Genomic DNA, 14,402 nt, shown 5'->3' with positions numbered 1-14,402 from the left:
AAACACATCTTAAATAAATTAGTTCAGAATAACTCTTGCTTGTATGCGAATTAAAGGCTCAATTTTATAAACCATAACTGAGTAAATCTTGAGTTATTACACTCAGTTTTTACTGGTATATTTGAGTGTGATTGTGTAGGGACATGTCCAGTTTGCAGTTAGAATCTGGACATCCTGGTGAGTGAGAAAGTTTAGGTGCTTCTCTTGCCTAATGACATTTTATTTATAAGAAGAAAAAAAAAAACAGAACATCAAACTAATAACATTAGAAAACCGTTTACTGTCATTAAAGCAAGTTGTGGGCGATGATCATATCAAGAATCGTGCACAATGGTGTAGTAATTGGAGAAAAGTTCTTCACCCCTGTTAATCTCTCTTAATGACACGAGGACAACACAGCGCAACCTCCTGAAAGAGAAACCGGATCATGAACAAGATGGATGTTTCAGTAGGACTAAAATTATGAACATTTTCAACAAAACAGCTTCAAACGATTTGAAACCTGTCTTGCCTTTGTGTAGAAGGTCTGTAATTAACATTAGGAAGATACTGACGAAGTTCTATGGGAAAATCCTCGGGCACATCAAATTCCTGATAGCACACATTGGCAGGTTTCTCTGGGGATAAAAACGAGAACAGGATCATTTGAAGAACAGCCCAATATCACTGTCTACCATACTATTAAGACAGTATACGGTGATCAAGAAAGCTGAAATTATGTAGTTAAAGGGAAAACAAATCCAGCTAGAACAACATACATATTAATCTTTAAGAGAGTGATGCAGTGGCTCTTTTATTCTGAACTCTCTCAACTTCTCATCTGTACACTGCTCAAACAGATCAGCTTCCAAAGCTTCAACTTTCATGCTAACACTACCATCAACGTCATCACGCTAGTCATCTCGTAGATCACGAACGTATAGCAGCTACATACTTCTGCAGTGGATTTCTCATTCGTATGATCTTGAATGTCGCTGCAAAATGGTGAATGAGAAAAGAAGCGCCTGCTCTTTCGCTTTTAGGAGCCAAGAGTGAAATCTGATCATGATCACTCACGATTGGTGAAACTACTCGTCTTATTTAAAGCAATCGTAACTGTGCTAGCAACCTTCTCAGGGCAATAATGAAAATACAGCACCAACTAACAGATTAGCACCGGAATCGCTAAACACATCAGAAATATTTCAGTATAAACATAATTAATGTGTATAAGGGTAGAATTTCGATTTAGTGTTACGCAATACTACTATAATGAATGACATCACAAAAATACTGGATGCAGGATCCCAACAAACTAATACAATGCTTAATATGAGATTTCAAAATTCATGCTGCACCAGACATTGTTTTGATGAACTACTGAAAAACAACAATCTGATTCCCTTATTTCTTAGTAAAATTATTCAACTTTGGAGTAACAATTGTAGAAATTTCATTTTCGGCCGCCATTTTACCATAAAACTCCTTCCTGTCCTGCTTTATTTCCCTTTCTTATTTTACTGAACATTCATGAAGTCACTTGCCATTGGAGCAGTTGTTGACATACTGCCCCACCGCCAGAGGGTTTTCTGGACGGGGCGTCAACCACGAGCTGTCACTCAAACGAAATGGGCCGAGCCGGTCCCGCCCACTGCATGACCTACAGTACGAAATGCCATAGACTCGAATTGGGAGAAGTTCAACATTTACAAGACTGCAATGATTAAACTTCTTATTTAATCTGTGTTTTATGATCTATGCCACGTAAATGGAGTTTCAACTTACTGAAACACTAGCTTGGAGAGTCCTTTATCATTGCCATCGATCAAAACACCATCAATGCATCGAAATACAAATGGGTTTCGAATGGACTGGAAGAGAATTGGCTCGTCGGCCTGATAGATGGTCCCTACAGAAATGGAAACAATTATTCTTAAGATTAGGTAAGTCAGTCTTTACTTTCAAATTAAAAGCCACCAAAGCTGATGTGGCAAATTTGAAATCTCGATTATCCATACATCCATCTATCTATTTTCTTTACTGCTTATCCTACACAGGGTCATGGGGAGCCTGGATCATCAGACCAGAGACAACCTACAGACCTGGAAATATTAGGTCAGTAAGGCACATATTCTCAGATTTTTATAGATGTTTGATTTCATTCCCCCTCTTAGGTAAATGAAATCAAATATATATATATATATATATATATATATATATACACACACATACATACATCCTACATAAATATAGTTCCTCCGTGATGTATTTCTAATTATTCCCCATGTCACATTTTAATAAATCACATTACAAATGTTGAGGTAGACAGACTAATGGCATTGCTTCCAACAGTCCCTGTTAGCAAACTGATGTTGGGCCAACGTCAGCCATTCCTGTAGGTCAGTGTTGGGTGCCAATGTTGGGCAAACATCCTTATGTCTACTGGCCCAACGTTGGGCCAACAGATCCAAATTTAAATCTACCTTGCCAACACTGGCTCAGTGGCAGCCATTTGGTTGGGTGTCAACGACTTTCAGCCACATTTAAATCCAACCTGCTGGCGTTGGTGGGGTACTTATGAAAAGTGCCAGAGTTGGGCCAGGGTTGTATATGGAGGGCCAACAGAGCCAACAAAGCCAGATGTTGGGCCGATATCATATTGCTACCTGGGGTAGATCTGGGTCAGTATATACTGTACAAAGGTCTCTTTGTAAAATTCTGGCCTTACGTGCGTTCTCTACTGTCTAATACTGATGGAATTTAATCAAAAATATCCTCATCACCATGAACTAGATATGAACTCTAAATGATTTGTATAATCTCCCCGTGCTTAAGGGGTTTCCTCCAGTTACTCGGGTTTCCTCCCCAGTCCAAAGACATGCGATGTAGATTGATTAGCATTTCTAAATTGTGAGTGTGTGTGATTGTGCCCTGTGATGGGTTGGCACAGTGTCCAGGGTGTCCCCTGCCTTGTGCCCCGAATCCCCTGGGACAGGCTCCAGGCTCCCTGTGACCCTGTGTAGGATAAGTGGTACAGAGGATGGGTGGATGGATGGACGGATGGATGGATATATAATAGATATATAATATAAGGTCAGAGTTGGGGGTGGAATTTTGTGTGTATGTGTGTTTTTTTTTTTTTTTGGACATATAATTTCACAGTGTCTGAGGTACCTGGATACATGGCTACAGGTACACCTTTGGACACCTGTCCCTGGGCAATGAACACCCCAACCCCTGCATCCGGAAGCGAGCTGGCCATTTTCTCCACACAGAAGCCCAGTGTGTGCAGCATAATCTCGCGAGGCGCCACTTCCGGGCTGCGCACCGCGGCATTGTGGGTAATGTAGTAATGGCGGCGAGAGGACGCTGGTAGCAGGCGAAGCTGTTCGGTTTGATTGCTCGCGTCGTTTCTAAGCAGCTCGGTAAAAAGGCTCGTGAGCGACTCGAGGACTTGGGCATCATCCAACCGCTTGTCTTCAGCTCGGTGTTTCACCTGGCGGAGGGTCCTACACACAGCATACACAGCGAGCAAGCATACACGCTAGAAGGTTACGTCTCAAACCACATACTACCGTAAACACCGTAGTAGCCACTACAGCTAACTCCACAGAAGTAAATAGAAACGCGTCCAAACAGCAAATCAAGCGCGCTGTTGGGTGTGTAGTAAAATTAAATGACGTACATAAAGAAAGGAAACAATACCTCTCATTTTTCCTAAGATTTAAAGCAATCCAGGGAACGAATCTGTGTCTGTAACGTTTCCAGCTCTCCTCCAGAACTTTTAGTAAATTCTTCCTCATGCTACTCCACTGAGAGTCGCGGCTCTGTGAGTAGAGCCGCTATCGCCACCTAGCGGCCGAGAGAGAAACAGCGCTGCACTGTTTACCCAACCACACCGAGTGTATGCGCCTGCGTCCTGCAGGAGCACAGACCACGCCCCTTACAAGACACGCCCACTACGACAAGTTACGCTCACAACAAATACGTTAAACATCCATCAGTGTTATAAACCACGCCCCTTACAAGGTACGCCCCCTATTATAAGTTATGCCCACAAAAAAGTTAAACATCCATCAGGATTATAAACCACGCCCCCTAACAGCCACGCCTACTATTACAAGTTACGCCCACAACAAATAAGTAAAACAAAGGGTTAGGGTTATTTCTGTGTGTAGTGGGCATGGAAGTGTTGTGTAGTAGGATTTGCTAGTAGGCATTCCTTGTAATGGGCGTTCCTTGTAGTGGGCGTGGTTTGTAGTCTTGCATAACGCAGACAGACCCTTCTCAACCACACACATGTCTGCTGACAAACCTGATTATACCCAAACCACTGACCACGTTTACATGCACTTCAATATTCCGTTTAAGGTTGCAGCCATGTTTTAAGGCTGCATACATGGTTGTTGTAAGTCTGCCCAAGTTGCCAGTCCTAAATACCTAGCCTACAGCTAAGCATCTATTAGCACCCACAATTCCTTGCGGACTGAGCATGCACGTGCATCTCCTTTCCGTGGATTTTCTGAATAAGGTGTTTACATGCACCAAATTTCCAATTAAAACAGGCATAATCCAGGGGTGGGAATCAGAATATTCCCAAATATAATCTGAATCAGGCAATTGGATTACTGCGTTTACATGACACAATACTAATCAGAATATTACCAAATTCCGATTAATATCGGAATATTGATGTTCATGTAAACGTAGCCACTGATTAAGCTTACAGTCACACCAGGTTACTCTACAGCAGGGGTGTCCAATCTTATCCAGAAAGTGCCAGTGTGGGTGCAGGTTTTCATTCCAACCAAGCAGAAGCCACACCTGATAGTCTATTGAAAGCCAAGATCAACTGATTAAACAGGTGGAATCAGGTGTGGCTGCTGCTTGATTGGAATGAAAACCTGCACCTACACTGGCCCTTTGTGGATAAGATTGGACACCCCTGCTCTACAGGTTCCTAGCTGTGGTCCTGGAGTTCCCCCTGTCCTGTACGTATTAGTATTCTCTGCTCTTTCACAACTGATTCAACTAATCAGCTAATTAACAGCCCTTCATGAGTTGAAGAGGCTGTTAGAGCAGGGAAAGCACAAAAAAACAAAATGTTGATTATTGTTGGAATTATGTTAGATTTTAATGAATTTTTTTTATATAGTGCATAGTATTTATTTTCCCCCAACCCTTTCTATAAAAGTCTTTCTCTTGGGAGTGTCTTCACAGGAAAAATAAAAATGTTTATTTCTAAAAACATCAAAAGACTAGATTTTTGGCTTTAATAAACATTTATAACTTTATGCATATTTGCATATTTAATTAGACAAAGCCTCATTTGCATAAATAAATGACAATTTTGTAAAATGTAAAAACTCCAATACAAAAAATATTTGTAAGAACATCAAAAAAACTGCTGATTGCTTATGATATATATTGTTTTTAATTATCTGTAATGTCTAGCTTTAAAAAAAAAAACAAAACAAGAAATATTGCTGTATTTGTGTTCGATTTTTTGTACATTTTTGTTCTCCAATGTATAAACAACCTCACAATTATGAATCCTCATAAAATATCTCAGTATAGACTGTAAATTGTAGTTATTTTCAGTGTAATGATCATTTCTAGTCGTTTATCTGAGTTCATATTTGCGCCATTTAAAAAGGCCGAGGTGCAAAGCCACAGTAATTGATTACACTGTCAGTGATTCACCTCGCTTGTGATTGGTCAACACAGGATGACGGGGCGTGGCAAAGGCTAGCGTGAATCTGATTGGTTGCGTCGTGAGGCCACGCCCCCAGCGCGAGACTGTGTACCGCAGGAGAAATGGAGACGAGGTTTGATGAATCTGTGAATCTCGGCGCTGTTTAGGATTCGGGGACGGTTTAATTTTTTTTTTCCTCTTCCAGTCTCGTGTTGCTTGTAACGGCGACGGTTTTAGGCGAGTGACGCAATCGATTTGGCCCGCAATCATAGGATCGCACGCGAGCTCGTTACCGCAAGCATCGATCAGGATGGCCGGCGCGACGGCGAGCGGAGGCTGTCAGAAAATCCGCGGCGTTCAGCTGCACGAGCTGCTCGAGTCCAAACACAACGTGCTGTTCGACTGCGACGGTGTGATCTGGAACGGAGAGACGGCGGTGGCGGGAGCTCCCGAGGTGGTGCGCGCGCTCAAGCAGCGCGGGAAGCGAGTGTTCTTCGTCACCAATAACTGCACCAGGCCGAGGCAGAGCTACGTGCAGAAGTTCGCGCGGCTCGGGTTCGCCGATGTGGACGAGCAGGAGATCTTTAGCTCGGCGTACTGCTCGGCCGCGTACCTGCGCGACGTGGCCACCTTCAGCGGCAAGGTGTTTGCCATCGGCTGCCCCGGAGTGCACGCCGAGCTGCGGGATGCCGGGATCTCCGTGGTCGAGGAGGAAGAGGATGGACCGGACGTCAACATTTCCAACTGCGCACTGGACCCGGACGTGCGCGCCGTCCTCGTGGGCTACGACGAGAAATTCAGCTTCATGAAGTTGGCCAAAGCCTGCTGCTACTTGCGGGACTCCGAGTGTTTGTTTTTGGCCACTGATCCTGACCCTTGGCATCCTCTGCGAGGAGGAAGAATCACACCAGGTAACAAGTGTTCATGATAGTGCCTGTTTTCACCGTGGCACCTGCTACAAATCGTTTGTCCATTAAAAGCCAATAAAAAGGGGCGGGGTTTGTAAGGGGCAGAGGTAGCTCAGTGGTTAAGACGGTGGACTTGGGACCAGTAGGTCGTGAGTTCAAATCCCAGCGTTGCCAAGCTGCCACCACTGTAGGCCCTGAGCAAAGCCCCCAACCCTCAACTACCCAAATGTATAAATAAGATGAATGTAAGTCACTCTGTATGAGAGCAGCTGTGAATGTAAATATGTTTTTGGAAATAAAACAATAAATGTTGGTGCAATAAGTCTCAGAGAAAGCGCCTCAGCTGAAATGGTGATTCATGATCATTTTGAACGACTCTGAATCAGAGAATCGATTCGCAAGCACCAACGAACACACAAAAAATTATAATCCAAACATTTCGCTCGTGTTAATAAACCGCATATCTACTCATTTGTCTTCTAATCTTTCCATCATTTGGTGTGTTTTTTTTTTTATATAAAATATGCTGGTTCTTGTCTGTTGTTGGTTTTCTGTTTTTGTTAGGTCAGTTAGCTTCCAGTCTTACAACTGGTACCCGAGTGTCTGGTACTTTTAATCAGGAAATGTGGCCAAAAACCTTTACATAAATAAAGAGTTGACCATCTACAGGCTTTTCCATGTAGTAAACACGCATCTTGTATATTGCTTGTATACACTTTCTTTAAGGTTTTCCAAAAATCTGTCAGAAAGTGGTGTGTGAAAGTGCAGGTCCACAGGCGCCGCAGGTCCACTGGAAGTGCAGATAGCCACAGATTTAAGATTCTAAAGCTTGTGGTCAGCTAAGAGTACAAAAAAGAAAAGTCAGGTCAAATCATGTGGGCCTTGGGTAGATGGATTGAATCAAACTTTAGGGTAAATACCAACAGCACCAAAATGTGACACTGTGAACTAAATGCAGTTAATCAGAAAGCTCAGAACTCGATCTAATTTAGATGAGCAATTTGTATGAAAAAAAAAAAATGGACAAGCTTTCCCCTTTAACCAATGCGACCCAGTCCTCACTGTCCAAACAATAGCCTTGTTTCCACTGACGCGCCGAGTGATCTTTTTGTAGACATGCCCCCAATGCCCCTTCACTCCACCCCCATGTCAGTCGGTTCAGAAAGAAAAAACATGGTGGTAAACAGCCAGATACGTTTACATTGCTGTGTACATGCAGTGCTTTGAAAAACAGCAACGACAAGCAGCGCAGTAGGACGGTGTGAGGGTTCAATAATGTAGATATTCACTGTTAGGTTGTAGGTTTGCATCAGTCCAGTATTTATCCCATCTGCTGTCATGTATACACTGACGGTACACGTCTGCTAGAGGTTTCTGTTGTGTCATGCTTCCTATTTTTGTGATAAATACGACTGAAACAGTGTCATGGTACACAAACCTACACTTAGTGTAGTATCTGAACCGACAGTAAAAATCTACTAATCTACTAAAGAATTGTGCCTTCAAATGTAATAACAGTCGGCAGGGTAACGTTATAATTAAATGTAGAATCTGCAATATTAAAAAGGTAGAATATACAGTTTTATACAACAGTGCTGTTGAATTCTTGATTCTGATTGGTCAGAAAGTGTTTTTTTTTTTTTTTTTTTTTTTTTATAAATATATATATGTATATAACGGCAGCTCTGGCTACAAAGCAAATTACAGGTTTATATGAATGTGCTTGTGTATGTTGGAAACTATAAAAAGTGTGTATTTGTTGATATGGTGAAGGAGTTTTTTTGGAAGGAGTCTCCAGCGTCAGAGCTTGTAACAGTCACAGGTAAAGCTTTAAATTTTCCTACACGGAAAGTCTTCACGACAGAGGGCTTTGCGGTTTCTGTGTAACATGACAAGCTGCATTTTTCTTAATAATTTCATAGGAAACTGCTTATCGCTGCTGTAACATAAGTGATAACAGGAATTGTTTTGTGGACATTAATATGAAATGTAACTATATAAGGAAGAAGTGTGATGTGTCATTTGTTAAGTAATAAAAAAAAATCAAATAGCTGTGATGTAAAATGAATTAAACTGTGCCGTTATAGGAAAATAATAGACTTTGATTATTTTCCTATAACAGCATGCCCTGTTGTATTTTTTCTCTTACTTTACAGATCTACTGCTTGCTATAGTTATAAGTTAAAACATACTTTGAATGATTTATCCCTGTTTGGCCCTACTATGAAAAATGCCTGACATATTATTTTTGATTACTTTTAATGAAACCTTTCTCATATTCTACATGCTGTGTTGATTTGTCAGTAGCGTACAAATCATCTGCCTTGTATGTTGTGTTGTTTAGCTTTGTAGTGGACCATTGAGCTGAACTGAATGCCGTATGAAGTTATGGCTAGTTCATGAATAAAAAGAGCAAAGCCCGAAGCAAGCAAACAAACAGAAAGACTATCTATTCATGAATTTCGCCAAATGATCATAATTCACATTTGTAAACGTACAGTACGTATTCAGTTGTGCAGTGTGTATTGAATAACTCCCTGTTGTGCACTAGTACAGTCTACACTTATGGTGTGTATTGTTGACATGTTGAATGCTCTGTAGTGATGAATACTGGTTTTTTTTTTTTTTTTTTGTGAAACGCATTTAGGACAACCAACAATGACAACAAAGACAAAAGGGCTGTTTGAATAAATGGCGTCCCGTGGTTTAGGCCCATTAATGAAACACTGACTCTGTTTCTGCATCTACAGGTTCTGGGAGTCTCACTGCAGCTCTGGAAACAGCCAGCAGCAGGAAGGCCACGGTGATCGGCAAACCGAGTCGTTTCATGTTCGAGTGCATCGCCAGCCAGTTCGATTTAGACCCGGAGAGCTCTTTGATGGTGGGCGACCGCTTAGAGACTGATATCGTCTTTGGCGTTAACTGTGGCCTTTCTACAGTGCTCACGCTAACGGGCGTCTCGACCTTCGAGCAAGCACAGGTATACAAGGACAGTGACGAGCCGAAGAAGAAGGACTTTGTGCCTGATTATGTGGTGGAGAGCATCGCAGATTTCTTGGAGGCTTTGGAGGAGTAGGAAAGAAAGGACAGGGCAGTTATGAACTCCGTAATAAACCCCAGAGCGCACAGCTTTTGCCTGGTACCCAAAACAGTCATTACTGTATGTCCAATGCTGTTGTTCATGGTGTACAACTATACGTACGTGTCATCATAGTTGTCAGTTTATCATCACTAGATGACATGGACGTACCGTGTGTTTAAAGTATTTGAATGAATAATGAGCACATTTTGAAAGGAGTAGCTTAGCCAAACAAAAAGGTGCAGTTTTTTTCCTTACCCCAGATGTTGTCGATCATGTTTAATGTACGGAGTTTGCTTCTTTATTTAAAGGAAAATGTAACTAACAAGGAAGAGAAGCTTAGCCAGATTTTAGCCAGATTTTTCCACCTGCTTATATCACTATTATAGATATTTTCAATGCTATGCATATTTGAGTAAAGGAAGTGGTTTTGCAGAAATGAGGGATGTCAGATTGGTAGTTCCAAATCAATCACGGTTGAAACCTCACACAGCTTCACAAAATCCAGTTAATTACATCCGAATGAAATTATATCAAGTTATATATCAATATAAAAACCACAAGGTTGTTCCAGACCTCCCATCCCCTGAAGATTAAGAATGAGAATAATCAAACCAAGACCAGAACCTGTAACTTTAAGTCTTTGGATCATTGATAAAACGAGTCCTTTTACAAATCGCTCGTCCTTTTAGAAACTGGAATGTTTTCAGACGGCTGATTTTTTTTTTTTTTTTTGGAAACAAACAGCATTTTTAATCACTTTCTAAGGTGTTAGATTTAACACTTTGTTGTAAACCGATTTAATCTTTTTCTCGGTCAAAATTTTCAGCTTTTTGTCTCTATCGCCTGGCGGGAAAAAAAGATACCTAAGAGATACAGTTAACCGATGTTAACTAAATACTTGTCTAATGTAAGCTGAGTCAAACATACTTTGATAGATTTTATTTCACATTAACAAACTGAAAACATTTGATGGAAAGCTAGGGTGCAAGCGCCTCAAGCAGGAAAAAGGAGTCGAGACAAAAGCCAGAAGATTCCTAATGTGAGATTGTTGGAAGGGGGCGGGCCTTCCAGTGAGTGACAGTTAATATTGGAGAGTTCAACACACCTCTTGTCTGTCATTCCAGATTCATATGCTGATCTTCTGTTTTTATTGGGCAGGAAAAAGAGGGAAAAGACATAGAAGGTTGGTGGATCTGTAATGCGTTTCTGGAACAAGGAGAATAAGAATGCTTCAGAATGTGAGACATGACAATCTGGCAACCTTTGTTAGATATGCACACTTTTAATTATAATGCAGCGGAGTGAAGGGGTGAATGTTGCACTGCAAAGAAAACGCTACGGTGTCTATGGAAAGATTGTGTTGAAAGATATTGAGAGTAAATTTCGGAATATAACTACTGTATTGCACTTTCGTTAGTAGGCTTTTACGTTAGTAGGAAACCAACTACCTCGTATGCCTTTTCCTGCTGTGTGTTTTCACCATGCAAATCATCCATCATTGCTTATTTAGCATTGTCCAACTTCTTGGAATATTGAGCCAAACGACGGCTCCGTAATGATGCGTGTGTTTACAGATTCATAAAATAATCAGAAGTCCATATTTTAAAAAATGAAATATACAAATCAACTGGGAACGTACCTGAGCCAGACTCAGTGATCAGAAAGAAGGTGATTCTGCTACTGTTTTTTCTACATGATATCCTTTTGTAGGAATTTCTTCTAGACCTGCAGGTTGATCGGCTTCATCTGGGTATGTGGAAAAGTTTTAGTTTCATCTAAACTATTCCTTTCAGTGTTTGGGCCCATTCTGCAGGTGGTCATGCAAAAGCACATCATCCCAGCTGTAATTATTAGAAAGCATGGCAAACGTAATCCCGTTAATGAAGAAACTCTTTGGGGCGATAAAGAAACGGCATGCCATACACGCCCGAAGAAAACGAAATATATCCTTGTTAATAACTTATTAGTTGTGTACATTATAACTGGAATTTCCCTGTGAAGCCTCCTGCCCAGTAGCAGATGCTCTTATGAAAATTTAATTTAATTGTATAATAAAAACTACTGAAATGTAACTTGTGGAGAATGTACTGTAGTGAGACTGTGGGTTTTTTTTAAATTTTTTTATTTTTTTTTGCACCGTGAAATTCTCCATTCTGATTGGTCAGACGGTGTCGATCAATTTTCTATAACGGCGGCTCTGAAAGTAGTCCCGGATGCAAAGTTTATATTAATGCGTTATTGTTTCTATAGCAACAACATAGCCAGTGATTTGTATGTTGGATGTGCCAAATAATGACGTGTAATTGTTGATACGGTGAACTTTTCTGTAAGCAGATGCTTGATTGAGCATTTTTGGAAGGAGTCTCCAGTGTCAGTGCTTTGTAATGGTCAGAAGTAAAGCTGTAACTTAAAGTTTTCTGACATGGAAAAGGACATTGCGGTTTGTAGTTTGGCGTTAACATGACAACCTGCATTGTTTTTTTGTTTTTTTTCTCTCTCTTCCTAACTTTACGAGAGAAGAAAAGAGATGCTGGGGGCAGAACGACTGTTTATAGCTGCTATAGCGTAAGTAATGACAGGAGCTAATTTATTTCTAAGTATGATGTTCACTTAATACATAAAAATTGTATGATTTGTATGGCAAATTGCTGTGGTAAAAGAGGAATAAAACACATCAGGACGTCCTGTTATTGGAAATTAACATAGTCACTTCATCCTGTGGTGTTTTATTCCTTACATAATGTAGAAATATATCGTGCGGCATCTCTCTAGCTTTAGATGTCCACGTAAAATAGAATTATTCTCATTCTTAGATATTTTGTCATACAAAATTACTTCATTGACAATCAGTTTAAGTTCTAACTTGACTGCTTAAGTTGCATCCCAGGTTGTATCTAGCGCTCAGTACATGTTCTGTTGTCTGTGTGGGTTCTGCAATGGTAGCGGCCGTGTACTCATGATATATTGCACCAGTTTAACGATCATGCAGTCAGTGCAGTCTGTAACATGTAGCTGGAGTCGACATTCTGTCAGTGTTGATTTCTATTGTATTCTCTTTTCTAGTGTGGTGCAGTATGTGTCGTCCCAGACAGTGTGTTCTCTAAAATTAATTCTAGTAAGAACTTTCTAAAGCTGCCGTTCAGGATTTACCAAGGATTAATGTACGTAAAGTGTTAGGATCACTTTTTTTTTTCCTTTTTTTAATATCAACCTAGATATTAGCCTGGATTTCTAAAGATTAGTGACAGTTTTTGGAATCGGAATCATACCTTTTCATGAAAAGTGACCTTCTTCCACAAAAATAGTGTCGTATTTAAGTTTTTAATTAAAAACATTCTAGGCCGATTATTTTATCCAGTCTGATGAAGTGTTTTATTTTTTCCTGAGAACCTACTGAACGTTTAGATTTTTGCGTCAGTGATGAGTGGATAGAGTGGTAATGCGAGCAGAACTGAAACTCAAATACCTGTATTACTGTTATTAGAATAATCAGTGTTCAGTTTTACACTGGACTTGTGTGACTAATCTAGAGCTTGTGTCAATGTGTCCGTATGTCTTTAGCTAGACTGGACATTCTGTACCTGATGGAATATCATTTTTAAAAAAAAAAATGAAGTAGTGAATTTATTTAATGCTAAACTCCGCTGTGACAATAACGTATACATGCTGTGACCTGGTTTGGCATTTCCGGTAGTAAATTTCTGTGGTGTAAAATTTGCCTTTTTAATAAAACATTTCCCTCACATTGAAATGCTCTTTGTTTCTGTACATGGAAAAAAATATGAAATGTTTTAACAAAACTATAATAGGTGTCTAACATGAACTTTTATTATATAAAATGTAATATATAAAATATTTCTTTGCTGACAGTGGCTACATTTTTTTATTTTTTAATTTATTTATTTTTTTAAGCATAGAATTAATAGGGTTTCAATCCATACTTTGGGTATTTATGTTCATTCAAAGTGACCTCATCATTCAGCATCTCAGTATAATTGAGAATAATACTTTTCTTCTAGGTTTGTTTGTCAGGAAATTTGGATGATGCAACTTCCTGTTTAACTTCCTGAATATTCCAAATAGGGATTAATGTGTTCAGGTAACTGAGTGAATACGTAAAGTACTATTAAAATGCAAAAGTACTATGATTGTGATTAATACGAAGTATTTTAATGCAGATATTTAAAGTGTTGTTATAGTAGGCTGGGAATGACACTCTTTGTAGAGAGGTTTTATTAATATTTAAACTTATTCATGTGAAACATGAACAATGAGTGTTGTAAAGGAAACTTTATCTATGTTAAGTGTCCTTCACAGATGTGTCATATTACCCAGAAAGCAACTTGTATGGAAAGATTGTTTACCTGAGCCGCTGCTTTACCTGCAGCAGCGTGTTTCTGCTTCCGGGGTTTAACAGCTGGAGGTGCCAGCAGAGGCCGACACCAGAATGCAGTTTCACTAAAAGGTACTATTGAAATAAATAAGCTTTTCAGCTTAGTAAATGATAAAGTTACTAGTTACCAAGGATGGAAAATACTTCAGTAATTGTACTTCGTTGCTCTACTTAACTATATATTTTTATATCTAACTTTTATTATATATAATATTAAACTTATTATATAATACTATATAACATACTTTTATGTAGCCCTTCAAAGTGTTCATGACAAATCTCGAAGGTCTCTTCTTCTCTCAGCCAGCTAATGACTATCTATCTATCTATCTATCTATCTATCTA

At 39.8% G+C, this 14,402-nt stretch overlaps 2 protein-coding genes across 3 annotated transcripts; one reads left to right on the top strand and one right to left on the bottom strand.

Annotated features, from left to right (window-relative positions):
- Positions 1 to 226: 226 nt before the first annotated feature.
- Positions 227 to 4,721, bottom strand: setd9 (SET domain containing 9). 2 transcript variants are annotated; one of them, XM_034312437.2, is made up of 7 exons: positions 4,707 to 4,721; positions 3,685 to 3,831; positions 3,154 to 3,488; positions 1,765 to 1,888; positions 1,524 to 1,639; positions 512 to 617; positions 227 to 408 (listed from the first exon to the last, which is right to left on the bottom strand). In XM_034312437.2, exons 2-7 carry the CDS (start codon positions 3,780 to 3,782, stop codon positions 315 to 317), a joined length of 873 nt encoding a protein of 290 aa, XP_034168328.2. In that variant the 5' UTR covers positions 3,783 to 3,831; positions 4,707 to 4,721; the 3' UTR covers positions 227 to 314. The 2 variants fall into 2 exon arrangements, with proteins under 2 accessions (XP_034168328.2, XP_034168329.2); XM_034312438.2 differs by lacking the exon at positions 4,707 to 4,721 and having other exon boundaries at positions 3,685 to 3,893.
- Positions 4,722 to 5,677: 956 nt separating this feature from the next.
- On the top strand, positions 5,678 to 13,415 carry pdxp (pyridoxal (pyridoxine, vitamin B6) phosphatase). Its single transcript, XM_026943991.3, has 2 exons — positions 5,678 to 6,585; positions 9,333 to 13,415. The coding sequence occupies exons 1-2, from the start codon at positions 5,985 to 5,987 to the stop codon at positions 9,656 to 9,658; spliced, it is 927 nt and encodes a 308-aa protein (XP_026799792.1). The 5' UTR covers positions 5,678 to 5,984; the 3' UTR covers positions 9,659 to 13,415.
- The last annotated feature ends 987 nt before the right edge of the window (positions 13,416 to 14,402 follow it).

This window comes from Pangasianodon hypophthalmus, chromosome 17 (assembly GCF_027358585.1).
Source record: "Pangasianodon hypophthalmus isolate fPanHyp1 chromosome 17, fPanHyp1.pri, whole genome shotgun sequence".
In the NCBI taxonomy this organism is placed as follows: domain Eukaryota; kingdom Metazoa; phylum Chordata; class Actinopteri; order Siluriformes; family Pangasiidae; genus Pangasianodon; species Pangasianodon hypophthalmus.
This window is presented reverse-complemented; position numbering and strand designations above follow the sequence as displayed.